This window comes from Lipophrys pholis (assembly GCF_963383615.2).
Source record: "Lipophrys pholis genome assembly, chromosome: 16".
Classification (NCBI taxonomy): Eukaryota; Metazoa; Chordata; class Actinopteri; order Blenniiformes; family Blenniidae; genus Lipophrys; species Lipophrys pholis.
The window spans coordinates 14192471-14219388 of record NC_137634.1 but is presented as its reverse complement, the minus strand read 5'-3'; the positions used below and the strand labels follow the sequence as shown (position 1 = coordinate 14219388).

The following is a 26918-nucleotide window of genomic DNA, read 5'->3' as shown; positions in this document are numbered from 1 at the left end:
TTGTCTTTATAACACTGTGCAATCCATAAAAGATCTGACACGCACGCACACACCCACACAGGATAGTTATTGGGTCTCCAATGACTATACTAACTCTCAACTAGGTTGAACCGTACAAGTGAAGCGTGCTCCCACTTTTTGAGCACCACAAAAGAGATTACAACCCTGCACACCTGCTTGTGGCTCCATCTTGGTCAGTTTCGATCATTAACGTGCATTTAACAGTCACTAACCTTTCCCATAATAGCTGAGGATCTTAACTCTAACTTTAACCTTAAACTTAGAATAAATATTGTCTTGAGTCCAGCTTGTTCCTGCAAATCAAAGACCTGTTTATTAACGTAAATTGTTGGCAATGGGTGCAAATATTTGTTATTTTCTAGTGCTTCTGCTTTGTCTCTGTGATATAGGAGTGTGCACTGGGGCTTCCAACCCCAAACAGTGACATGCACAAACAGACATAATTCACTTCAGTTCAGACACAAGTTGTTACTATTCCCTCGGAATATCTGTGATCGGAAAAGTTAACTCAAATGCATAATAAATGTGTAAGAGAAAAAGAAACCGTAACTGTTTTCACACAAACTCTTCTTCAGGAAAAAATATTTGTCTTTTATTTAGACGGCAGGAAATGTGAGACACACACAAAAACAAAGGTATTGCGGCAGGATTCCGTCCATAGTTCATACTTTTTAAGGCACAAAGGTGTGAAGACTTCCGTTCTGGACATACAGTTAAAAGATTAATAACATAAATTACCACAAGTGATAAAATAATGACTGCTTCTATGTACCTTGTACATAATTTTAAAAATGACAAAAACATTGAAGTGGAGCAAATAAGGCTGATTGTACATGGTTAGATGTTCACAAAACAAAGTAATATAGGATGTTAATAACATAAAAGGTAATATACAGTACACAAATGATTCACATCCTGCCACAGTAGTGAGTGATATTTGTCACAGTTATAAGTGAAATGTGAAAACTGCACACAGTTCTGACTGCATGCACTGAGGTTTACAGCTATGGAGGGCTCTTTGCAGTGTTCAGTGACCTGCTGCTGACATCATCAGCTGTCAGATGTATATGATGTAGTTTTCAGGTATGAGCCCAGTTTTGCCGTTGTATGTCGCCTGAAGCCATCCGGGTTCCACAGACGGGTAAACTGCAGACACAAACCAAATCCGCTCAACTCAGCACATCAACAAATAAATTAATCATAGTTTGTTTGTTTCTAACTTCTTTAAGCCATACATTTCTTTACCGAATGAAATCACTTTTGATTACACTGGAAACTGCAGTGTGTTCACTGGGTATGAAACAATTTGATCAGTCAACAAAAAGCCTTTATCTTACCATGAATGTGTAAGAAGAACGTTTAGTCATAAAATAGAGCTAAATAAGTTCATTTCTATCAGAAATGTCTGTATATTTGGAACTAATCAAGATCTGTTTTTCAAAGTTAATAACTGATTACACAATAGTTCTTGAAGATAAAATCTAGAAGGTAAAATGTAGTGTGGAAATTATCCAGATTAACACAGAGCTTTGCCTCAAATTCTATAATGTGTTCAAAATAAATTTTTTCCATCATTGGAAACACTAATCTACTGTATGTTGTTCTAAAATGTGAAGTTAGCCAACATGTTTTTTTTTGTTTTCAGATTTTTTTGGGGTGTCTCTCAAACATCCTGTCGATAATAAATGTAATCTGTCGTTCTTCCAATATATCACCAGTCACATCATGCCAGGGTAAAAAGGATTAATTTCTTACCATTTGAAAACAGCGCCCCCTGTGGAAAACTTAATTCATGGCTGTGCTCCGCCTCGCAGGAATAAAGAGCTTTGGCGTCCCTTAGAGAAAAATAAAGGAGAGGCAATTTTTCAATAAACTATCAGGGATTCATCTTTTAATGTGTTTCACTTTAAGAGAGGAGTAAGCAGATTATCACTTACCTTCCTGTGGAACACACGTCTAATGCTGAGGAGAATACTGAACTCTCACGCTGTGGCAGTCTGACTGACAATCTGTAAAATACGAAACAATACGTTATCTGCTCCACCTCAATACAAATTCAGAAAAATAACTGAGTGGGTCACTGAATTGGCCCTACAGCAGTATTTATCTATTTAGTTACAGTATTTATCACGTCGAATGGTCGTGAAATTACATACAACTTATTGCTTCTTGAAATAAAGCAATGATTTGTATGATAATAATGTGAATTTTTTCGGACACCCACATTGATCCAGGCCTCTGGTAGCCATTGCTGGATGGAGCTGCAGAGAGTTTTGTTGTCAGGTTGGGGCCACAGCGAATGCGTGAAGGTTTGCGCCCCTCATGTGGATCCAGAGACATTAGACTTTGCACCGATCCGTGGCAGCTTTTGTAATCTGTGACAGGACAAAAAAACAAAGAAATGAATAGAAAACGTGAGGAGCTAAGTGACTGCCTATTCCATATGACTTTGGGCTCATAAGCAAATACACACCTTCAGAAATGTGTAGAGAGGTGAGAGAGGAAGATGTGGAAAGCCGGTAAGGAAAAAGTGAGGAGGAGGAAGACGAAGAGGTGGAGGCAGTCCTGAAAGAAGTCCTGAGCTGCTGAGAAGAGGTAGAGTCCGTCACTCTGGGTTCTGTGACAGCGACACTGGAGGTATTTCTTTGATCCACCGAATGAGTGCTCTTCAGAGAGGAAACAGACGCTGCTCTCTGGACAGTTGCTCCCTCTTTGAAGGACGCGGCTCGCTCCACCGGCATGTGCTGGTTGGAGGTGGAGGAAATGGACGTCCTTGAAGGGGATCTCGACCCTTTCACAGATGACAGGGAAGCAGCTGAGTTTCCTCCGATGGACTTCTCCACAGCAGAGAGTAAAGAGGACGTGGAGGAGGACATGGAGGACGCCTGCTGGGTTGGAGTGAGCTCAGCAGACGTCCAGGAAGAGGACGCCTTGAGGAGAGGGGAGGGGTCGCTGTCTTCTGCCTGTTTCCCGTCTTTCACATTTGAGGAGTTGTGCGGCGGGGAGCAGGAGGAAGCTGCCGGAGGAGGGGACTGTGTTGTGGAAGGTGAGCTGGGCTCGGCAGATGGAGAAGAGGGAGACGAGGTCTGAGACAAGCCGTTCTTTTCAGAGGAGTGAGAGGAGAGAGACTCCCGGCTGCCCATCGGAGTCGTGCTGGGGCTGCTGCTGAACGTGTCACCTGGAGGGAGACAGACCGAGATTAGACCGCTGGAACCGCATCAAATACGTTTCGTCATTTAGTCACTTTTCCAATGGGGGGGGGGGGGGGGGGGGGGGGGGGGGCCTGTATTCCAGTCACCTTCATTTTCTCGGAGTGATATGATGACGGCAAAAAAAAATAAAAGACTTGTTGCATTATCTTTCAACTTAATGAGTGAATAAGCACAAGATAAAAAAGCCATGAAGCATCAATAGGTTTAAAAATAAATACGTTGAGACAAATTAAACTAAGTCATTCAACAGCTTTTGTGTTTGACTGGTACTTGGGCGGCATTTAGTGAACGTTGCTCTGTCTGTCGGTCTGTGACCTTAAAAATCCAGAACTTCCTGTCTTCACTTCCTGCAGCATTCCTGCTTAATCAATGACAAGAAAGTGTTCAAGAAGTACAAGAACGCAGTAAAAGTGTTTACTTTTACTCCCTTCTTTTCAATACAAATATCTGTATTCGTGATTTGTTTAGATTTTCTAATCAGATTTGTGAGTCTAAGCTGTCGCTTTGGTTTGCATTTTGGAAGAATTACAGTTTTGTATCATTGCATAACTTCTGAACATCAAGTGTGAACATAACTAGAAATGTTATGATCATGGCTGAAAGGGAACCAAACTAGATTTATAATTTAGAAAGCAGCAGCAAATTCCCCGTCCGTGACGTTAACCGTGGAGACCAACGTTTTGGAAAACAGAAACAGCCTCTGGTAATGTCCTACAAAGGGCTACTTTGTACTTTTTTTTTTCAAGAAGCTTGATAATGGCTGTTTTGATCCTCGATAATGAACTGAGCATGTGCTCTTTTATTATAAAACCCTAATCTGAACATTATTCAACTACAATATTAACAAAACTTCTCAAATGTCGTTCTGAAAACAAAGCAAAATGCTTATTTACACACAACAAAATAAGTGATTCCTCAGATTCTAAAAGGATGAATATAGTATTTTAACTTATTCTATGATCTCGTCCTCATGTAGTGACATAAACGAATAACAATAAATCACAGAATACAAATATTTCATAGAAAAAGAGTGAATGTATATAATTGCAGATGTGTCATTCATGAAAAACTGCAGAAAACTCACTGTCATTGTCTGCCAGGCAGAGGGTAGGAGGGTAGAGTCGGGCCTTTCTCTTCCCAGATGAAAGACAGATGGCCTTGCTCCTCCGTGGCGTCGACCGAGAGGAAGGAGCGGGAGGCAGCGGCACCGACAGGTCCGGGGCCTCACCAAAGATCTGACAGAAACAAGCAGTGTGAAACGTCTGTCAGCTGTGTGCGACCTCGCGCGCGTGTCTCTGTGTGAATGTGCACAAACACACCTTGTGGTGGTTTTCGATGATGATCTCCACTACGATGTTCTGAAACTTGATGTTCATCATGGCGGCCACCGTCTCCTCCTGCGACCTCATCAACGTGGGGCCGAAGATCATTCCCAGGTTGGACACAGTCATCAGGTTCTGGTTACAATGAGAGGACACTCTGCACACACACACCCACACACACACACAACAGGAAACCTGAATCTTACTGTCATTAGAAAACAGCATCAAATTCAAAAGCAAGCTTAAATATCACTGGACAACCTTTTCTAAATATGTGCAACAAAAACATACTTGAGCAGGTGGTTGGTTAGGAGGTCCAACATCGTTCTGTTTTTCTCTGGCAGTTTGTAAACAAGAGCATGAATTGCTCTCACTCTGTACTTCTGATCGTCGTACTCTGTTAACCCCCCCCCCAAAAAAAAGAAAGAAAGAAAGCACATAGAAGGGATTACTGTGGTCTTCTTGATGTTATGTCAATGAGTAAAAATTCAACCCAAATATGAATGAAAGCAAGTCTTACTTGCAGCCTTGATGAATTCTTTATGAAGCCTGTAGGTCAGAACCGGTTCTGCCAAACACCTGCATGAACATTAAAGTAAACTTAAACTTCTAATCACTGCAGTTTGAAAAAAACAAACAAACAAACAACCTGCTATGAGAAGTTACCTGAAATAATCCTTCAGACCGCTGGTTATGGTCTTGTTGTCCCAGGCATTTGGATCCAGCTGCATGTCGGAGGAAGCGGTGGAGGCTGCACAGGCGTCGATATTAAACATTATATTTGTCATGTTAGACGTCAATACGCCTAATTTCACGGCGCTGACACACGTTTCTCATAATCTAAAATACACATCATGCAGTAGAAAGCGCAGTAGAAAACCTTACCAAACACACTTGTCATGAGGCGCTGCACTTTAGAGTTGACACCTCCGGTCCTGTACAGCCCCAGAGTGGTGATGCCTGGAGAACCGTTTCAAGTTTAATTCCACAGCAAATTCATTAACAATAATGAGTTTTCCATGTGACTATTTTATTGGTGATAAATACCTCTGGATTCAATCAGCTCGATACACTTCTTGACAAAGTTGAAGCCTGCCTCGTTAAGAAATGCTGCGACAAAAAACACAGTAAATTGACACGTGAAGACCTCAAAAGCAATACTAGTCATTACGCAATGTTCTGACAGAAAAGTGTACTTACTCTCCTCTTTTTTACTGAGCAACGAAGGCAGAGTGTAGATCTGAACAAAGACACCACGAAATGTTAAAAACGTGTCTGTAAAACTTGGAACAGAAATAGAAGCTACGGCTTATTCTATCTAACGGTGTACAGATTCATACAGGCTCTTTTCCATCCATCGCCTCCATCCACAGTCGTCTGTTGGCCTCGGAGAGCGCCTGCAGGGTGATGACTCCATGTCTGCAGAGCAAGGAGAGAACATTTCACCCCCCAAACCTCGATCCAGCAGCCGCATTTCCATTCATAAATAAGGTTTGGTTGTCTCTCCTGCTCACCTTTCAACCACCTCAATGTCGAAGCAAAAGCGCTTGTCGATTGAATCGGTCTTCCTTCGGACACACGAACGCAGTCGGAACATCTCCGGTGCACCATTGGCCACGGCGTTCTGACAACAGAGAGATCAGAGGGTGAAAGACGTCATCAAGATGAACGGATGAAACTGTATTACTTATTATGAGATAACACTGGAACAAAAATAAAAAATAAAAAATAAAGTGATGTTTAGTTGTTTGAGACGCTTCAACAACCACAGTTTCACAGTCGACGACACTTGGAGCTTTGCTGCTACGACTCTTTGGGAAGTTTGCCAGAGTTACTGAGGTACGCTACCAGCTCACCTGTCGGTTGGCTGGTCTGGCCTCGGTGTTGCTCATGGTGAACATCTTGGAGCTCTTTTCATAAGTGCAGTAGTATCTTGTCCACACACTGCCCAATGGACCTGAAAAACACATTTCATGTAGTATTTTTTTGTGTGTGGGTATTTTAGTTCAGTCGATTTTCTCCGCTGCTTGAATGAAGGGGGGATTAAACTCACGTTTCTCCTGTATATAGAGAAAACCTTCCATAGTGAAACAGCTCGGAGCTTTGAAGTCCTCTTCAGCAGATCTGATCCTCTTCATCAGCCTCTCAACCTCAGCACGCGTACTTTCAAAGTTGTTGCGAGCCTTATCAACAAATACAAATATCATGGATTTAAAAGTCTGAGTAGAGGTTTACTCCGCCTCCGTTTCAAGAGAAACATCACAGCAACGGTTCTTCTGGAGTTTGACGCGCTTACGTTCTGCAGGTTGAACTGGAGCTGCTGCTTGTACGGTTCAAACTCACTCGCCAGCTCGTAGCCCTCGTGGTAAAACGTGAACAAGCCCTGCAGGAAGGCGAGTAACTGCAGAAGAGAGGGAGAAATCCCCAGGAAAAGATTAGGTGCTTGCTTGGGGGCGGTAGAAAACAACGGGAGGATTACAAAGAATGAACGTCAGTCATCTGCTCCATCTATCAAAAAACCTTTAAAGGAGAAAAAAAAAAAAACCCTTTCAACTCCTGACTGTTGTTTGGGTTGCTGCTCTTGTTGACTTTACAACAAAGAGTCCGCCCCCCCCCCCCCCCGTCAGCCGGAAGAAATCTCCATCCAGGAAGTGCAGTTCCAGCAACAGGAAGACGGCGTCACTGATATCCATCATTAAAACATGTTTATCACTGCCCAACAGAGTGTGTAATGTGTGTTTTTCAGAATGTGGCTTAGTTGTCTTTCTGTCATCGTGTGCTCACTCATATTTTCCTGTGACGAAACGCCGTGGAGGCGATGACCGGAGTTTCCCTGGATCTTATCAAACTCAGTCTGATGTTCCCTCCATCGGAACGCGGGAACCACAAGCGGCTACGCATCTTTGATTTTTTGTTTTATTAGAAGCAGTATGTCTTTTACTATTCAAAGGTAAACGTCTCCGGCCTTGGCGTTAATTGTGACAGGGCTGTGTATAATAACCCCGACAGATACTGTGAAGGCAACTCACCGGCTCCACAAACTCAAACTTCTTCCTTTCCTGCACTTCTTGGATCTTGAAGACGTACTGCAGAGACGCGTCGTAAAAAACCTGCCTGTCTTTGCTCATCTGTGAGTCAGCCTGCAACACACACGACCACAACACACACACACACACACACACACACACACACACACACACACACACACACACACACACACACACACACACACACACACACACACACACACACACACACACACACTGTACTTACAGTTGCCCAACGCGTCGGAGGCGCTCGTGTTTTGAGAAGGTGAGGGATTATACCTCGTGCAGCTGCGACTCCTTCTTTTTGGACGACAAGCTGAGGTGTTTCTCCAGAACTGAGTAGTACCTTTCTGTCTCCTTGTCAAACTGCTTCTTTCCTTCCTGATCAACACACAGACGCAGAAAGAACATGAAAAAAAAAAAAAAAAACACCCATACATTTCTACTCCACTTTATAAGGTTTGATATTATAATTGGTGTGTAATTCTGTGTAGTTATACCGACTTTTACTTGTTTCATTAAATAAAAAAAAAATCCTTCAATAACAGCTGAAGTAGTGAACGACATCTACAGGGTTAATAACAGTCTCACTTTGCTAAACACAATTTACCACAAATACCAGTGTCAAAATGATGTGCTGTGTGTGAAACTAGTGTTGTTTTGACACTGTTTCATTAAATTCTTGACTCTCCTGGAGAGGAGGAGCCATGAAAGAATCCAATGTGCAAATAAACCCTGATATTAAAGTCATTTTGCGAAGATTTCTGACTCTCGGATCACAACACAAATGAAGGCGGATCAAAGTAAAATGCTCATACAGTCACGTCATCGTCTTGGTGAGGTTGGACTTTGGCCCAGTGGCACTTTGACTTTATCACAATTTGTTCACGTGCAAAAGCAATCCCAGTGCTATCAGCTGACGTCAGCACATCACACATAAATCATGTAAACCTCATTTACTGGAGCCTGCTGGCAGAGGGAATCTGGAGTTCAGTTAGTGGATAAAGAGGAGAAAGATTTAGTCCGTCGGGGTCGGATATCAGGAAATGAAATAGTTTTCAAAATTAAAAAGAAAAAAAGTCAAGTTTTTAATCCTGTAAACATTGAGTAGTTTCTTACTAAATCTAACCTTTCAGAAGTGACTAACTATTAGTCAGAGTTAGGGAGAAAATCCCAACCCAGCTCTGGGGGTTAAGAAGCTTTGACGAATGCAGTGAGACTTCTAATAATCTAAACACAGAAGGTTCTGCCAAAATATCTAAGACAACAGCTCTTTTCCGTAACAGCTGCAGCTCCACATGTCTCTCGTGCTCAGTAACATCACAGTGACGACGTTCTGCTCTCAGACTCCTGCTACATTCTTTAGGCAGAGAAGTCGCTTCCATCAACACAGAGAAATGGGCTGTGGTTTCACTTTTAGAAAAAGCTATAAATGGGACTGGTTCCATTTCTTTTTTTTTTTTTTTTTTTAACTCTGCGCCCGAAACAAACCTTCTGCCTATATCCTCATTTCAGTCTGAACGAAAGACAAAAATAATGAGATAAAGTCAGATATACAACTGGAGATGGCAGCTGAAACCAGACACCAGACTTCTTTTGTGTTTATATTGCCTCTCTGAGTTCAACTATTCCTCTGTCTGTGACGTACGACCCCCCCCCCCCCCCCCCACCCCCCCAAGTGTCCGTTCCCATGACCTATGTGACTGACATTGGACGTTGATCCGCGGTTTATCTGAGCAAATTGGACTCTCTGATCATTGACGAGGAGAAGAACCAGAGCCAGACCACAGACAGAACGTCTGATCATCCAGGATCATCGTCTGACTGTCCTGCAAGGAAACTACTGGTTACTGCTGCTGTACCTTAACAGCTCCGATCTGTTCCTTTCGAAACCTCTCCAGCGGTGAGATCAACACGTCGTCGGCATTTTGGATCTGAAAGAAGAAGAAAAGACGCATAAGAAGCCGTGTTGACGTCAGTATTCAATTTTGAGACTGACTCTTTGTTTAAAAGACGCCACATGAGCCGGTGTCTCTTCGGGGTGCCGTCCTCAAGGCCACTTCTTTTCAACCTCGCTGGGAGTGCAAGTGCTTGTTATTGCACACCAGCCTCACAAGGTTACTATGACGTCCTTGTGGCAGCGGTGACAACATGACGCTGGCTTGTGCGAGTCCGGATTGAAATGACCTTTGACAAATCAAGATTTATGAGAAGAATTATATCTTTTATTTTGTACCTGTGATAATTTACTTTCTGTTTACAAACTAAAAAAAAATAAAAAATGCAACTTGAGTCTGTTGGAGTGGCTTTAACTAACCTGACGTCATCAACAATAGAGTGTATTTTGTTTTTCAACATAAGAGTGTATTTTGTTTTTTGTATTTTGTTTTTCAACATAAGAGTGTATTTTGTTTTGCTCCAAGCAAATACATACATACTATACACAGTTTATTTTTTCAGCTGGTACCACCATAAACCCTGCAAGGGAAATATGTCTGATAAAGAAAAGGATTTTACTATAAAGTATGCTTCAGACAAAGCTTTCGGAGTTTCAATGTTTCCAAATCTCTCAGTAGTTGGGACTCCTCGGACAAATCTTACGTTGTTCTGTCGTGTTGATTTAAGCAACAGACACAAATATCCTCCCAGCCCAGCTTCACTTTCACTTCAGTTTAGTGCCGCTTCAGCGGCCAGAGAAAGATGTGCTTTCTTTGTAAGTTCAGGAGCAGGTAGTGAGAGCTGGGAGACTGAAGCACATTGTCAACTCCTAACAATGGCCCATTCAAGCTGGACAGGTCGGTCCGGAGAGGAGCCGGCCCACCGTTTCCACTGAACCTAATAATACAGACGCTATTATTTCTATAATAGTTCAGATGTAGTGGTGCTACAGTGACAGCAAACACACACACACACACACACACACACACACACACACACACACACACACACACACACACACACACACACACACACACACACACACACACACACACACAAGCCTTTTATGGATTTTCCCAGGCAGTCAGGCCCGCGCTCGGTCTCACAGGGGAATTGGCAGAATAGGTTCCACATGGTTTCTCTGTAACCAGACCACGCACGCCACCACAAAGGCACTCGCACATACACACAGGGCTACACATGAGGTACGACGATGCTGCACATGCGCAGAGGTCTGTTCCCTCACGCAGACGGTGCCAGACTCCACTTACCGACCGCACAAAGGCCTCCGGTTCGTGGTGGGTGGTGGGAAACCTTTCCTGAATTGCTGCCGGTGTGGCTTCTGCATGAACGTGTGAATCAGACTATAGCCAGATACCGATTTCAGAATTGCCGCTTCAGGGCAAAAAGTAAATATAGAGTGATGCTTTCCAAGGGGCACCAGCAGTGCCATTTTTTGGCATTAAAACTTGCCAAAACCGATTTTTTGAGGCATCGGCGTGCATTTTGGCGTGACGCAGGTGGTGTTAAATGAGTTTTTAGGTGGTGATCACCTGTTCGTCTGAGAAATGAAGCGGTGTCATTAAAGGTGGTGGCTAAAACATCAGCAAAGAGGTTTGCACACATTAGATTTCTCATAGGTTGTTTTCAGAGAGCACACACTGTATCTTTGCATAATGTTCTTCTAATTGGAAGAATAGTATAGAAAGATGAAGGAAACGACAAAACTACTCTACTGCCGACCATTCAAAGTCAATTATTATTTTTTTTAAACGTAGACATAAAGGTCTTAGATGTGAACTGTACCATTAAGTTCAAAATCTGCACGTTCGTCACACTTTTATTCAAAGAAAAAAAGACATTTTCTTACCAGCCGTTTTCTTTCCTCCTCCATGGTGCTTAAAAGCTGAGAGAACTCCTTCAAGGACTGAGCTGCAGAGGAAATTAAACACCTCTGGTCTCATCTCACACGGCAAAGTAGCTTTAATGTCGCTGAAACGTCGAAGCATTTTTGTCTCACCGATGTTGACTTCATCATCAGTCTCAGCATCTCCGATACATTCGAACTGGAACTCCTGCAGCGACTGGGAGAAGCGCTGCACAGCGAGAGAAAGACCTGAAGGAAAGAGGCAGCAGCTCACTCAGCCATCATTTTATTTTTAGCTCATTTAATTTCTCTATTTCCACATGTTGCTTCATCACGGTGCAATGCTGCCATACTGGCTAGACATAACATCATCTGTTCCCTCCTCTAATAACCTTCTAATACTTTTTCCTTTGTCAGAGTTCGATAGAACCAAAATGCCACACCCTGCGAGATCCAAATAAACGGCGCTCACGTGTCCAAACACTTCAGTTTTGACTCATCAATCTGGATTCTGTTGATGGATGGACTCAGAACCGCGTTGACATATTTTTACACGGCAGTGTGCATGCTGAACCCTGCAATTAAAACGTATTCAGCAGCACCAGCACTGCAGTAATGAGAAAGATGAAGTGTCGGTTTGGCCGCCTATAAAACTTTTAATGAGCTTATTGTCATGACAGAGTTGTTTAGTCGGGCACTAATGGAAGCGGAACACCTTAAATCATGTTTCCAGCGGAGCTGAAATGAAAGTCAATGAAGGTGAAAGATCCCCTGAGATGACACTGTTGACACTTCTCAAATATCCAAACAGTCTGTCTCCAGCGTGCAGCAGTTGTCCACACTGATCGCCTCATGTTGCAGGTGAGTTACAGAAACTGGGAACGTTGTTTCCGACTTCCTCTCTCTCTCTCTGTTTCCTCATTCATCCGTCTTCTATACTTGAACCAACTGGACCCCAGCGTGCCGGAGCTGACCGGAGCTCACTATGGGTGAAGACAGCCTGGACACCAGACCATCACAGTGAGACAGACTGACAGTGATTTAACCTTGAATAGATATTTCTGGACCGGTTCAGGAAATCAGAGTATCCAGATGAGACGAACATACAAACATATTCTCCCCGTGATGTGAGCACACCAACCACTATATCAATTTCTCCTCTTTTTGTAAATTGAATGCAACTTTCTGCTTTAATATAACAAGTCAAGCAATATGAATAAGTCACAATCTTCTACAAGAAGTCCTGATGGACATTTCTTACCACATGAAATTATTGTTTATAATACAACTACTACTACTACTACTAATACTTTAAGGCTATAGTGCTGGTGGGGACCTTGAACTAGCACAAACAAGTTGACACTCTGGAGCCTGGAGGCTGTGGAATCCACAACTGGAATTTTTACAGCAATTCTTAAATAATAAGTTAGTGTACACCAAAAAAAACAAAAAAAACCCAAAACAAACAACAAAACCTCAATCAGATTATAATCCTAACTTCTGATGTGGTGCAAGGATTGATTAAACTTTGATTAAAATGTATGTTGAAGCCCCGGGAGGAGGAATACGTGCTGTAAATTGCTGTGGCACATACCAAAGCTATATCCTGAGCATAACACTGTAATTACCTTCCTCACTGTGCAGCACATCCCACCCAGACAGCAACAAGAGCAGTGAGCTGCAGTGAAGGACTGATGGACTGGTGGCCTTTGGCTGCTTCTTATCAGGGCACAAGCCTGCGCAGGAACCCAAACACACAAGGCAACACCAAAACAACCCACTCACTTCTCAGGGCCGATATGAGCATGTTTCCATCCTTGATGAGGTCTTTTATGAACCTGTTGGTGCGCTCCAGCTCGACTTCATGGCACTGCAGCCGCTCTCTGAACTCCGGACTGTCCAGGAAGGAATCACTGAACTCCAGCGTCGGTAGACCCATCGAGAAATCACCGCAGCGCCACCCGAAGAGAGAACCGCAACAAACAAACAAAAAAAAAAAAACTCCGCACCGTCAGATCGACACGATCTAACGGCGTTTCAATGCGCTCCGAGAAATACCACAAGTGGGGTTTTTTTTCCTCCCTCAGCTCCGTTCTTTCATGCCTTACTTAACTTTTCTTTTTTTTTTTTCTCCGCAGAACTTCCGGACGCTCAAACAAAACGCAGACAGCTCGAGCTACAGACGCTCAGTCAAGTGAGCCGCCACCAGGATTCCATCTGCCCGTTTGTACTGAGCATTAAGGTAGAACGACCGGAAATAGACCGTTTGGATAGGACATTTCAAAATAAGATAGATCGATAGATAGACAGACAGACAGACAGACAGACAGACAGATAGACAGATAGACAGATAGATAGATAGATAGATAGATAGATAGATAGATAGATAGATAGATAGATAGATAGATAGATAGATAGATAGATAGATAGATAGATAGGACAACTCGTCCACGGATGAGATTTATTTGTAATTTATATTGTATATATTTTTCCATATATCTAGTATATGTCGGTATATATTCATGATAGTGTCATAAAGGTTTGTTTCTCTTGAGAATTGCTCAAATTTATCTTATCACACCTCCCTCACACCTACACTGGCCTGGTTACACCTCAGATCTAAACCCTAACGATAACCCTAAAGGCTTCTTCATAATGAAATATATATCTTGTGTTTTTGTGTCAAATATACTTAATAATCCTTCCAAATGTTTCAAATATACCTTGAAAACTTTCTAATCAATAATGCTGAAAAAAACTTGTAGTGGACAAGATGTCCAGGGTTGCAGTTTTGTGGATGAGTTGTCCATGCACCGGATAGATAGATAGATAGATAGATAGATAGATAGATAGATAGATAGATAGAGAGAGAGAGAGAGAGAGAGAGAGAGAGAGAGAGAGAGAGAGAGATGGATGGATGGATGGATGGATGGATGGATGGATGGATGGATGGATGGATGGATGGATGGATGGATGGATGGATGGATGGATGGATGGATGGATGGATGGATAGATAGATAGATAGATAGATAGATAGATAGATAGATAGATAGATAGATAGATAGATAGATAGATAGATAGATAGATAGATATAGACATAGATAGCTCTTTATTGTCACTCAATACCACCATTGTTAAAAGTTGTAATTTACAACTCCTAGGGAGGCCAAGAACTAGTGAGCTTTACATGAAACATCCAAATCAGTCTTGATGAAGTCAGGCATCATGGAAAAAGACTGGATAACATTGGATCTGCTGGATGAAAACCTCCTGCAGTGTCTAAACAACAAAGCCATAGTAACTCAACTCAGCAAAAAACATCTTTATCTGCTCCTGCTACATGAAATAATTAGACTTCACCCTTCAGTGTCATTGTATCACACTGTCCCATGTCCAGACAGAATGATGGGTCATTGCAGCTTTCTACAAGAGAGCTGTCCCTTGTCTTGAAAGGCCAGTTTCTCCAAAACCTCATCATCAAGGCAGCCACAAACTGTGAAAGTCTGCACATGGTTGTCTGGCTCTTCCCTTATACGATAGAACCCAGTCTGACAAAATCTGGATATAAATGTATATAACAATGTGACCACCTTGGGAGTGACGTTCCTTGTCCATCAACATTTCACAGGAGGTGAATTTCTCGGGCCACAACTATTTGTAAAGGAATCAGCAACTCATAGCCAAGTGCAAAAATTCAACGACATTTTTCTTGCAGTCTGTGAATTTATCTGAGAGGTGAAACTGAAAACTTCCCTGACTTCAGAAGCTCAATGGCGACACCTGCTGGACTGTGTGTGGTTGTTGTAATTTAAACCTTGTTTCACAAAGTGTAGCTTCATGGAACACTTGTTTACTGCTCTAATAATCCAGTTTATTTTAACGTTGTTAGAGTTCGCTTCAACTTCCCTGCATGTAGTTGAGTTAGTGCTGAAAGCTGATTTGCCTCAACCTCAGTGCAGCACAGCAACATGAAAATAAAAACTTTGAGTTTTTTTGGATGGTTGGTTGGTTGAATTATGCGTGGAGGGAAACAGTGGGCCGCTACTGGCGGTCGAGGCCATGAAACAGGCACTCATGGTTTCTCTGAGCACATCTGTATTCTTCCTCCTCTGTCTTTGTCTCTTTTCACATTCTACTTTCATTAGTCGCTTTACGCTGTAAAGCAACAGCAGTAAAGATGCTCCACTTGGTTCTATTTGCTTTTTAGGGCCGCATGAGATCAGAAAATATGACATTTATGTCATTTTTTTTCTCTCACCGTTTTTTTCACCAGAATTAATTTGCTTGATTTTAAAGTTATTTACCTTTTGAATAAGAGAAAGTATGAAATTGCATATATAAATAAGAAACAAGGGGGAAAAAATAGAAAGAATATTGTATCATTGAGCACCAAATGTTATCTGATCTCTTAGTTGTAGCTGTATCCATAAGCTGCTCTTCTGTGTGGACCCTCAGGAAGCAGTTGCTCTTGGATATAAAACACACATGGACACTGCATTTCAGTGTCTCTATGCATCCTGGTGCTTTGGATCGCCGTCTATTTTCAGCAACGACAGTCCAGTGAACTGTGGCATCCAGGTGCACACCAGGGACTGGAATAGGTGTTGCAGGTCCTTTCTATCCCCCAGGAATTGGAGGAATCAGACGGCCTCTCTTACACTTGGTTGTCTTCACACTTCCACAGACTTTCTGCTACGTTTGACCTGAATATGTGAAGCGTCATCTTTTCTTGTCTTCTCATAGCAGTCATTGCAATCTTTCCTGTACATCAACCGTGTATTTATTTTAAGGTTTAAATGCATTGTGCATTCTTCAGTTCTAAAGTGTGAATGTTAAAGCATTACATCTTGCAATCGCTTCGTTACAATTTCGAAACATTTCTTGGTGAAAGGCAGTAACAAAATCCTTCACCTTCTTTTAAACCATATCGGAAAAATCTGCTGAAAGAAAAAATACACAGCGAATATACAATTTCAACAAAACAAAAAGCTCCTGTGCTCATGTTAAATGCACAAGGTCACATTTTCTCCAGAATGAATTAAAAACCACTCAATGGAGGTTTGATAGTGCAGAATTTTCAACAGAGGAGGTCAAAATACTTAAACATTCATAGTTACATTGGATTTACTCTCTTATTAGTAATATTCTTAATATTCTTATCATTATTGAGCCTTTTCAAAGATCACAAATGGACATAAAACACACTACTGAGGCACTGTTTTTTTTTTGCACATACAAAAAAATGTAATCTTTATGCAAAAACTTGTTGGAATTCACCTTAATACAATATATTAAATATGATGCAGTTGTCTTATCTGACTTGTTTTTTTCCTGCTTGTAATCGGCGCCTGTGTGCAGTGAAGCCGATGCTCAGCAGAGAGCAGCAGCCCGCCGACAGTAGAAAGTATAGCATGAAGTCAATCTCCAAAAACAATGCAACATATTTCACACAACACTCATGTGGGAGCAACCACCAGACAAGATATTATTAGCTATTCAAAGATTTGTGTTGCAGACGAGACACACATCAGAGTCGCTTTGAGACTGAGTGTGTGGCAACATGCAGATGTGTTGCTGTGGTCAAATGACAATAAGCTTCCTCATGCATGTTTCTGCCTGTAGATACCCGACAGCAATGCTTCTTTCATTATAGAGGGACTTGGCATTTTTTATTACCTAGAAGTATTTTATTTAATTATTTAAAATTGTATTGTGTTTTGTATGTTTAAACAAAGTTTTCACTTAAATTTCAATTAATTGGTCCCATTTGATATATTTCCTTAATTTTTATAGATTTTTTTAAACAATATTTTGTAATAATATAATACATAAGAAAATAGTTTACTTTAAAACCATGTTAAAAGTCAAATACAATTATAATGAAACATTGTAAACTAAATTACAATTCTTCCTCAATGTATTTGATTTTTTGAAATTCATTGTGTGAGGGTGGCCTCACTTTGATACACTCCTCACTGCAGAGCTGCCAGGCCATGAACCTTTGTGTATTTACCGTATTTTGCACCTCAATACACACCCATCAGCCCTTGTACTAACATCTACGGCTCATTCACATAATCCTGTGCTGGATAAAAGATTCTGCCTCTGCGGTTGGGTTCTTTCACCTTTTTGATGCTGCTTGTTTGTTCCAGTCGCTTTTTTTACATCTCACTTTTCACATCACACTGTTGCACTTTCATATGTCTGAGGCAAAAAATTTTTTATAAAAGAAATACCTGCACGCAATGCTGTAGCTTCATACAACACAAACACTCATGTAACTTGGGGCTGGGACCAAGGAAATAAGGAGGGAGGAGCTTTAAGAGCCCCTCAGAGAATGTGTTCACAATGATTTAATCGTTTACTTCCAGAAAAGATGGGGCATTGTGAATAAGAACAACTAAAACTAATCGTGTAGAAATCATTTATGACCTGTAACACATTTTTCATCCCTCCAAGGAAACCTGAGAAAAAGCACGTATGCACAGGAAGAACATGGATCCTCACACAGGACGGCCTGGCCTTCAGCTCATGACCCACTACAGTGCTGACCACTACACCACAGAATAGCGGTGGACTGATAAATAATAATAAAAAAGTAAAAGCCCTTTATCAATGTCAACTACAACCACAGTGGTACAGTGGTTAGCTTGCTCATCTCACAGCCATAAGTCATGTGTTTGAGTCCAGGCGAGGACAAGAAAATGAAAGAAGTGCGCCGTGTCTGACTTCGCAAAGCAAAAGAAGTCAATGTACTTTTGAAGAGCGCTGCACAAACACATGACAGCACTAAAACACAGACACTATTACTCAATATGTCAAAACCTTCTCCACCTTGTTCTTTGTTTTCATCCTCCATACACTCTGTTTGTATGAAGCATTTAAGATGCAGAACTACTTCCTGTTTTTGATGTAAGGTCTGACTCACGTTTATTTCAAACAAGGCCAGCAAGATCGTTTTTTGTTGGTTTTTTTCCCTCCAAATTTGGCTTCGATTCGTTAGAGAAGCGGTTGACTCAGGAAACAAGATAGTGGATTGTTGGTCAGCAGCTCGACTGAGTGAAATGTAGAAAGCATCACCGCAGAGCACATATACACCATCAAAGACTGCACGGCACATGAGAGACACAGGTAGCAGGCTGCTACTGCTTCCTAAACATTATTGCAATTATACAATCAAAAGCAGAAGAATGAATATGATCTACAGTGAGATAAAACTAAAGCAAGGAAGCAGACAAAAACAGTAAACCACAATTCTACTTTCTCATTCTGTGGTCTTCATACTCATGAACAACAACACATGAACATGCATTAATGCAGCGTTTGTTGTAAGTAGTGTATTACAAGCCGACATCCTGAATCCTGTAACAAAGAGGTCTGCAGACATTACGGCTGAAAGATCTGCTTTGGACCGTTTTTTCATCAAACCAAATCTGTCTGGAGCCACAAAATGTGATTGAACACAGTTTAAAAACGTATTGAAATTATTTCTGTGTATTAAACCCTTCCTGTATTTCTAGGAGCAGTGTCCTGCCACAGTCCAGCGCCCAGAGAGCTGCTGGGGGTCAAAGGCCCTGCTCAGGGACCTGCCAGCTGTTGCCTTTATTTTTTGCTATACTTACCATATTACATTGAATTTTCTTTCCATTTTAACTTGCCTACTTTATTGTTTCACCTGTTTTCTTTAGCATTCTCAACCATTTTACGATATTTTTATCTTATTGTTATTTCACCACTTTTAACTCTTTGAACTTTCGGTGTCACTTTTTTGTGTTGAGCTTCCAGATAAGAATCTCCCAGAAAGACTGATATTCATGCTACAAAATTATAACAAGATGAACAGGCGTCTTTATGCATCATTTAGTGAAAGGCTCAAGGAGCCACTACAGAGGTGCTGAAGAGCCATGTGGTTCTAGAGCCGCTGGTAGCAGGCCTCTGCTTCACTTATTCTCAGCAGAGTCTCCTGATGAGTTACTACTTTCCATTATAATAGCGTCTTTATGTTTCCGCTCCACAACACTTCAGGGTGAATTATGTTTGTACACGACGTCTTTTTAATAACTTTATTACAAAACATTTGATGCGACAGACAATAAAACAGCAGGTCTCACAGTTACTTCGGTTTTAATTCTTGTTGGTTTTAAACAGTTTTAAACAGTGTATAAGGTCTCGACTGATTTTGTGTTCCTTTTATGGTACTGAGTACGCTACGCAGATATTCATTTATCACTGTCCTGTAGAGATGGCTGTGTTGGAGTGTCACACTCATTTCAGTTCAGGTCATTTTTGTTGGCCACAGTTAAACGTTGCCAGAGGATTCAACACACACCTTGGGAATAGAACCGACAAAAGTCAGCTTAAAGTGGTAAGCGTCACCGAATGCAAATGGGTCACCATCAACTAATTATCGGGCAATGTTGATATGAAAACAATTGAATGGACACAGCATCGTTTCTGCAATGTTGCTTCAGAAAACTTTCAGATGTTCAGACGGCAATGTTTTGATAACAATCGCTGTGCTCATGGAAATGCAAGGAAAGCCAGAAATTCTGTAGAGAACTGTAAAGGTAAAGGTAACCTCGTTCTAAATTGGAGCTTATTTTCTTTAATCACACAACTTGACTAATGTAACTCCATGCGCTGATAGGAATATCATAGCTTAGTAATAATATCTACTTTGGCTGATGATGGAGCCAACAGTTTTCAACATAATTAAAAACAAATTACTTCAATTGACTTCAAATGAGTAAAAACTATCCCGACTCCTTGTTTACTTGCGTCTCCCACACAATTCCTTCCAACCCACAGCAAACACAATTCACACGTGTCACAACTGAAACGTAAAAAAAAAAGAAAAGTATGCTTCAAGCAACACATCTTTTTCCCCACTACCCATCAGCGTCTAAAGTACTACAACATGATATGAAAAAATTAGGAGATCAAATCAAAGTACTTGTGTCGATCAGACAAAACGCCAACCTGACTATAGGGCAAGCAACTCGGCTGAACCAATCACAGGCAGTCCTGGTCTTCTATATGAGTTCGCTGCATAAACTACAACACAGGAGGAGTCTGAAGAGCCTCAGAGATGATACCACTCTGCATGTTCGTTCTCAGTAACATATGTAAGTACTGCAGGGATTTTATTCAATTACTTTGTGTGAGCAGAAGTGATACGAGGCTTTAATGTTATTTGTTTTGTTTTTTGGTACAGGTCAGGTGGTTGCTGTTTCCATCTTAATTCAGGAGAGTGGGGTTATAAGAGCCAGGGTTGGAGAGGATGTGACTTTACGATGCTCATATCAAGGAGCTGCAGTCACTTATCTTTACTGGTTTCAGCAAATCCTGATGGACAAACCTCAACAAATAGCAATGAGGATGACATATAACACAGAAGCTACGATTTCTCCTGGATACCAAGACAGGTTTAAAATGTTTGTGCAAAACGAAAAACCCATCAATGATCTCATAATCTCAGACCTTCGTCTGTCTGATTCGGCAGTGTATTACTGTGGGATGCTCAGCTTGAATGTTTTTGAGTTTGGACAAGGGGTTTTCCTTCATGTCAATCCGTCTCAGTCCAACGTCTACATCCATCAGCCGGCATTGATGTCACTTCAACTGGGACATCCTGGAAATTTGAGCTGCACAGTTTACTCTGAACCCTGTGAGGGAGGGCAAACGTTTTACTGGCTAAAGCGAGGCGGATCTCAGCCTTTGGTCGTGTATCCCGACAAAGGATGGTGTGGGAATGAGGGTAACTTTTGTACTTCAGACTTTCTGGTGAAGCCTGCAAGGTCCTCTGATTCTGGGACCTACTATTGTGCCGTGGACACCTGCGGGGAGATCGTTTTTGGTAACGGAACAACGGTGGAAATCAAAAGTAGGCTGGAACCTCATGTCGAACTTGTGGAAACAGCCACTGAACTCAGCTAATAGGACTTTTCTTTCCGAAATGTCAGGGCCTACCAACATCAACCGTTTACTGGTGTTTCCACTGAGCATCGTATTGGCGGTATCCCTTGTTGTGCTCCTCGTCTTGGCTTCTATAATGTATAAGCTGAAAAATAAGACGTGCACTGACTGCAAAGGTAAGGCTTTCACAACAAATACATATTAACGTGGAATTAAATGAATTGCTGATTGCGATATTTTGACTTGCAGGAACTATTTCCCAACACACACGCCCTGCAGCCTCCAACGATCCTGTAAGTGATATTACAACAGACCCATAGAGTCAACACATCTTTGTTTATCTTGTTTCCTGTTCCATACAACTCTAAATTCATCTTTTTGTTCTTACTAGAGCCAAGACGCACACAGTCTTCATTATGCTGCCTTACATGTGGGGACGGACACCGAATGTCGTCATCCAGAGGAACTGGTCTGTGTGTACTCTCGAGTGAGGAACAGAAATGAGTGAAAGGCCACTTTGCAGTTTGAGAGGAGCATAATTAATCCCCAGGACATATTGACATTACATTCTTCCAGTACAGTGAAATCTTTTGAGGAAAGAAAATAAACACGTTCTTTGTCTTGTAGCATTGTGTGAAAAGGTGGAGTACTTCTTTTGGGGTGATTTTCCAATAGATCACAAGGCAGGTTGTTGAAGATTTGACCGTTCACAGTTTACATGTGGATCATTTTGTGCATCTTATTGGCACGCCTGCATTTACAAATTATTAAAAAAAGTTTGAGATTTGATTTTCCTTGAATGATGAATGGTGGTGACAAATCACCTGTTTTTCAAAATAAAGGAGGGTCTAAAATGTCCCTCCTACTTCGAATTGTACATCAGCTACGGTGCATCAGCACACCACAGTAACACAGAGAAAGTTCTGTCTACATATAATCTTCTTCTAAAAAAGACATCAAACAAGCTCATGAAAGTCCCTCCGCTTCGATTGCTGTCTTTGCTACGGCGGACTCTCGCTGTTTGCATTGCACTCATGTGGTAAAGGAGGTGAGAACTACAGAGTTTCCAGAGATGGAAACTTCACCCTCGGCACAGCTCGAGCACACGACGGGCCTCCAGGTCACATCTTCTTAAACCTCAGACAGCCTCATCTCTTGAAACTCTGAGCAGACCAAAGGAAAGTGACACAAACCGGAATAAGACTTTTCTCTTCCTTTCTTCAACATTTTAGCTCGTAGCAATCGAAAATACACAATCTTTATAAGATCAGATGGTTTGCCTACTTATGACAACTCAAATCTTACAAATAGCTGAAATGTTTCAGTTTACGTTTGAATTAAAGAAATGATTAACAAAACAATTGCCTATGAAATGGTATTCATATTTATTAGAAGGACCTGAACACCAGAAAAGAGACTGCAGGAAGTGAAAACACCACATTTTTACATAATCCCAGTGTCCCTACTTTCATTGAAGGTTTATGGCAAATTCTTAACCTGAAGCTCTGTTCTCTATGGAAATTCAACATAGCTCATAAAAGAATGGAAAGCTTTTACTCACACCAACGTTTAGGATTTGATGAGAAAGATGTAACCGAAACTCAAAAGGGATAGAACATCTCATTGGTCATACTTGTAACTACTTTGTGCACAAGAACGTGAACTGTCAAGACAAGATGACTGAAGGATCTCGTATCGTTTTGTGTTTTTTCTATTTGCACTATGCACCACTGACATGTTTCTCCTCACGAATGTGCACTACTTTGTATTTAGTGTATAGAAGAGGAAAGATGAGCCCAAGAAGTGATAATGTAGCCTCCAGAGAGGGGATACCTGAACAGGGTGAAATCTAATTGGAATCTATCTGGGGTTATAGAGAAATACACAGGTTTTTTCCAATCAAGACTATAGAGACCAAAGATCCTGGTTAATTTTCCAATATGTTTGGAACAACCTACTGACAGAGTTCCTTCAGAAATGGTCCCAATGTTCTGGGCAGTTTTGCACATTACAGTGCTTAGTTTAGTGACCCATCCCAAACAACAGCCAGCTTCTGTTTTCTGAGCTATGTTCCCTCTGAGTGACACAAGTGAGCAACTGCAACCATTTGCACTTGTGTCTACTACAGAAATGAGTCAAACTCAGACCGGACCTTCAGACCATCAGCAAGTGCCGTCAAATGCATGCAAAGATTTGTGAAGTGTGCATGTGACACAAATGCACATTTGTAGGACCTGCCCTGAATGTAGGACAGGTTTACTGTAAATGTGCAACACCTCAGTCTCCAAGCAGACGGGAGTTTTTAATAGCTGCTATGCGGTGGAAAATGTATCCACTCGAGGTGTTGGTGCACTTCATTCTGTGCTTCTCTCAGACCCTCTGTGTTGTTTGTGGTCTTATACAGGAAGTTTCTGCAAAGTTTTCATGCACTACACCCACAGAGTACCACTATTGTTGCCCAGGTTATTTTACAACTTAAAATAAATAAAAAACAAAAAAGTTGTGATGATGTATATGAAAATCTCTTTGGGTCAGAGGCAACAAAAGATTGAAAAATCAGGCTCATCAAAGTTACCCACCTCTTATTGAAGTAGTTTATTACTGTTCCAGATTAAGTCTAGTTTTGGACTGGCTTACACCTGCTTTTTTGCCCAGATCTTCACTGTCAAACATATAATTTATAAATGTAAGACTTTCAACAGCAATAAATAAATTGATGGTGATTTCTGCAGGGATGTCTTGTAAGGATTTATCCTTATGTGATGAATATGACATTTGGGATTGCGATTTTCTTTTCTACAGTGTAATACCGACCCTCCAATAGCTGTTAAATTTAAAGATATTGAAAACCATGCAAAGTCTAAAGCCTACAGACATTAAGTTATCAATTGTGTTTAATTTCTATATTATATTTGTGGCACACCGAGTCTAATTTACTGGACGTAAGTCAAATGGATGCATTTTAAAAATCTATGTTAGACAGAGTCGTCACCTCTTTTGCATTAAGAGTGAAACTCACATAATCAACCCATAACACACACTAACACACACACAGTTTGCCAAAAACACCCCAATATATAATTTTTAACAACTCCCTCATATTTCCTTTGAAAGAAAAGCCAAAGCACGTGTTTGCAACAGGTACATCTGTAACAGTTATTGTTGCATTCATAACATTACAACATTGATTTTTACTAAAATATAGCGTTTTGATCAAATTAATATTGTCTATATCCTCTTTGATACTGTTAAGCCTTTCAACCACTTACAAAGCAACCAATAAAATAAAGTGTATTATTTTCAACATTCTAATGAATTAGTTTCAAAGTGTCTGCAAAGATTACGTATAGTTAGAGACTGAGCTTCATCCAGGTCACACTTCTCACAGCAAGACTCTGAAAATAACAGTACACTCAGCACAACCAAACACCTTCAGCTGAAACATCAGCAACTTATTGCTGCAGATTTATTGAAAAGTTCAAGCCAGAGACGTGATGATCTTGTTTTATTCTCATTGGTGTGGTCAACTGTGAGGCTTGCTCTTTTTTTCTTTGTTTTTTTTAAAAGGAGGTCTCCGCAGTGTCGTCATGCGCTGCAGACAAACAGTGTCCCTTTGATGCCCAGGATACTACAAGTTGAACAGATCAACAAAACCACAAAATGCTAAATAAAAAGTTGTTGTTGTTGCCATTATTTCTTACGGTGCTCTGGCTCATATTGCTTTGAATGCGATGCAGCTGTATTGTGCAAAACCCTCAGTGTCAATCAACTTGCTGCGATATAAAAAGGTTAATGCAGATATCACTACAGAAACAAGAATGGTTAACAGAGCATCTAAACAATAGCCATGGTAGCTGTGGTTGAAGTAAACAAAATTAAAGAAGCTGCCGCACGTGATGAATTTTGATCTGTGAGATCACACTGTGACATCCAAGGGTCCATTTTTAGTCTGTGAGGTTTCACTGAGTTGAAATTTTCTATATAATATCAATAAATTAAAGCATTACACTAAATTAGATGTTCCTGCGTCCCGAGGTTGGGAAATTCCCCATGTTGAAACAGCGAAGGAGGAACTGCAACCAAAAGAGTACAGAAAATAAACTAAAATATTCTAATATGAAAAGATGTACAGCATACAGTATAGTATATACACATTATCAGGTAATGTATTCTTACTATAAAATATACCCAATGTGTTTATACATGTAAAATATACTCAATAGAAAAACAACCAGATCTACCTGGTGAAGATCAATCCCCTCTATGTTGATAAACAGCAAGAGATTTCAGTGAGATAAGACCATGACCCAGGTCCCTAAACCCCCCAAAGACTCCTGAACAGTGGGTGGCTGCACGCTGGCTCCTTTAGGAAGGGTTAAATTCAGGAGACATATTTCACTGTGCTGCTTTGCAAGTGTGAGCCTCATGTTACCCAACTGAATAATATTTAAATGCTTTAAACATATGGCAGAGGTAAAGTGGGGAACATAGTGCAGTGACCTTTATTTGAATTGTTGGAGGGTTTTTCATGATGTTAACTGGTCCGCTGCGACGCATGTACTTATCGAGCTGGCTATAGTGCTGCTGCCGCTCAGTCTGGCTGAGTTTGTCCTCTTATGTCACCAGATAACCTTCCCAACAGACCACCTTGGTCAAATATGGCTCAAACATTATCATCAAGACACCATCGGCAATAAAGTCAAAATATCAAATTCATACAACTTTCGCAGAAAGTATGAATCTGCTTTTTCAATGCAAATTTGTTTGTGTAACCAGGTACAAAAACGATATAAGCAGAAAGCTACAAAAAAGTTTTGAACACATTAGCCCATGAGGTGCAATGTTCCCAGACATCTGAACTCTTATTTCGTCATGTAGTCACGGCGCTAGACTGGATTTTGTAGTTATTCTGCAAATGAGCAGACCTCTGGGCAATTCACAATATCTAGGGGACCACTCTTTAAAGACTTTCGCACTTTATTCTGCTGGTAAGGTATCCAGTGTTATTGGTTTGAACAATATGTTGCTGCTCTTCCAGTGTCCACATGCTGAGACGCCACCCTCGCCACCGAGTTAACTTTTGATCTACTTCTCACAGACTTGCGCCGGGTTCAGAGGCAGGAGCACTGAAAGCTTTGAGTCTGGAGGGCGATGTGAGAAATAACAAGACATGAAAAACTCAGACAAATCTTTCTGCCCAGAGTTACCAACGTTTGTATTAAATGACGTTGATTATAGCTCTTTGATTCAGAACAGTTCGAGATAATTGACGAACCATAATCTTTAAAGTGAATATTTGAATGAAGGAAATAGTGTAATACACAGGAGCTTTGTTAGTCATAGTTCTACTACACATTTGGCCTTATGATCCATTTTTCGTACATTTGATCTATTTTACACTAATCTGAACGGAAATGTCTGTCTGATATCTTGTTTCAAACTAAAACAACATTTGATAGCAAGGTTTTTCTAAAATTGAGGGAACAACTGAGCTCACTGTTTCCATCACAAGACATTGAGTGTCACATCTTCGTGAGCCAATCAAATGCAGCCCTCTTTCTGAGGGCAGGGAACCAGTTTTAGACCCCTCACATTT

General features: G+C 41.0%; 1 protein-coding gene and 1 long non-coding RNA gene across 2 annotated transcripts; one reads left to right on the top strand and one right to left on the bottom strand.

The window, feature by feature from the left end:
• Positions 1 to 577: 577 nt before the first annotated feature.
• Positions 578 to 13603, bottom strand: LOC308121386 (rho GTPase-activating protein 42-like). The gene is made up of 24 exons (XM_080482595.1): positions 13193 to 13603; positions 11561 to 11656; positions 11411 to 11472; positions 9465 to 9536; positions 7882 to 7983; positions 7585 to 7695; positions 6852 to 6956; positions 6609 to 6738; positions 6412 to 6512; positions 6070 to 6179; positions 5896 to 5974; positions 5756 to 5795; positions 5603 to 5665; positions 5441 to 5515; positions 5222 to 5306; positions 5076 to 5134; positions 4847 to 4952; positions 4553 to 4712; positions 4318 to 4468; positions 2495 to 3199; positions 2246 to 2396; positions 1959 to 2030; positions 1777 to 1856; positions 578 to 1167 (listed from the first exon to the last, which is right to left on the bottom strand). The coding sequence occupies exons 1-24, from the start codon at positions 13344 to 13346 to the stop codon at positions 1079 to 1081; spliced, it is 2958 nt and encodes a 985-aa protein (XP_080338721.1). The 5' UTR covers positions 13347 to 13603; the 3' UTR covers positions 578 to 1078.
• Positions 13604 to 20418: 6815 nt separating this feature from the next.
• Positions 20419 to 22673, top strand: LOC308121317. The gene is made up of 5 exons (XR_013936092.1): positions 20419 to 20532; positions 20622 to 21290; positions 21370 to 21498; positions 21572 to 21615; positions 21714 to 22673. It is a non-coding gene; the product is annotated as an uncharacterized lncRNA (long non-coding RNA).
• The last annotated feature ends 4245 nt before the right edge of the window (positions 22674 to 26918 follow it).

What these genes read in the sequence shown, in the direction of transcription:
- LOC308121386 (XM_080482595.1), bottom strand. Translation starts at nt 13,346, where the DNA reads ATGGGTCTACCGACGCTGGAGTTCAGTGATTCCTTCCTGGACAGTCCG. An exon ending in GACATTGAGGTGGTTGAAAG is followed by an intron (nt 5,975 to 6,069) that starts GTGAGCAGGAGA and finishes CTTGCTCTGCAG; the next exon opens with ACATGGAGTCATCACCCTGC. An exon ending in CGAGCTGATTGAATCCAGAG is followed by an intron (nt 5,516 to 5,602) that starts GTATTTATCACC and finishes ACGGTTCTCCAG; the next exon opens with GCATCACCACTCTGGGGCTG.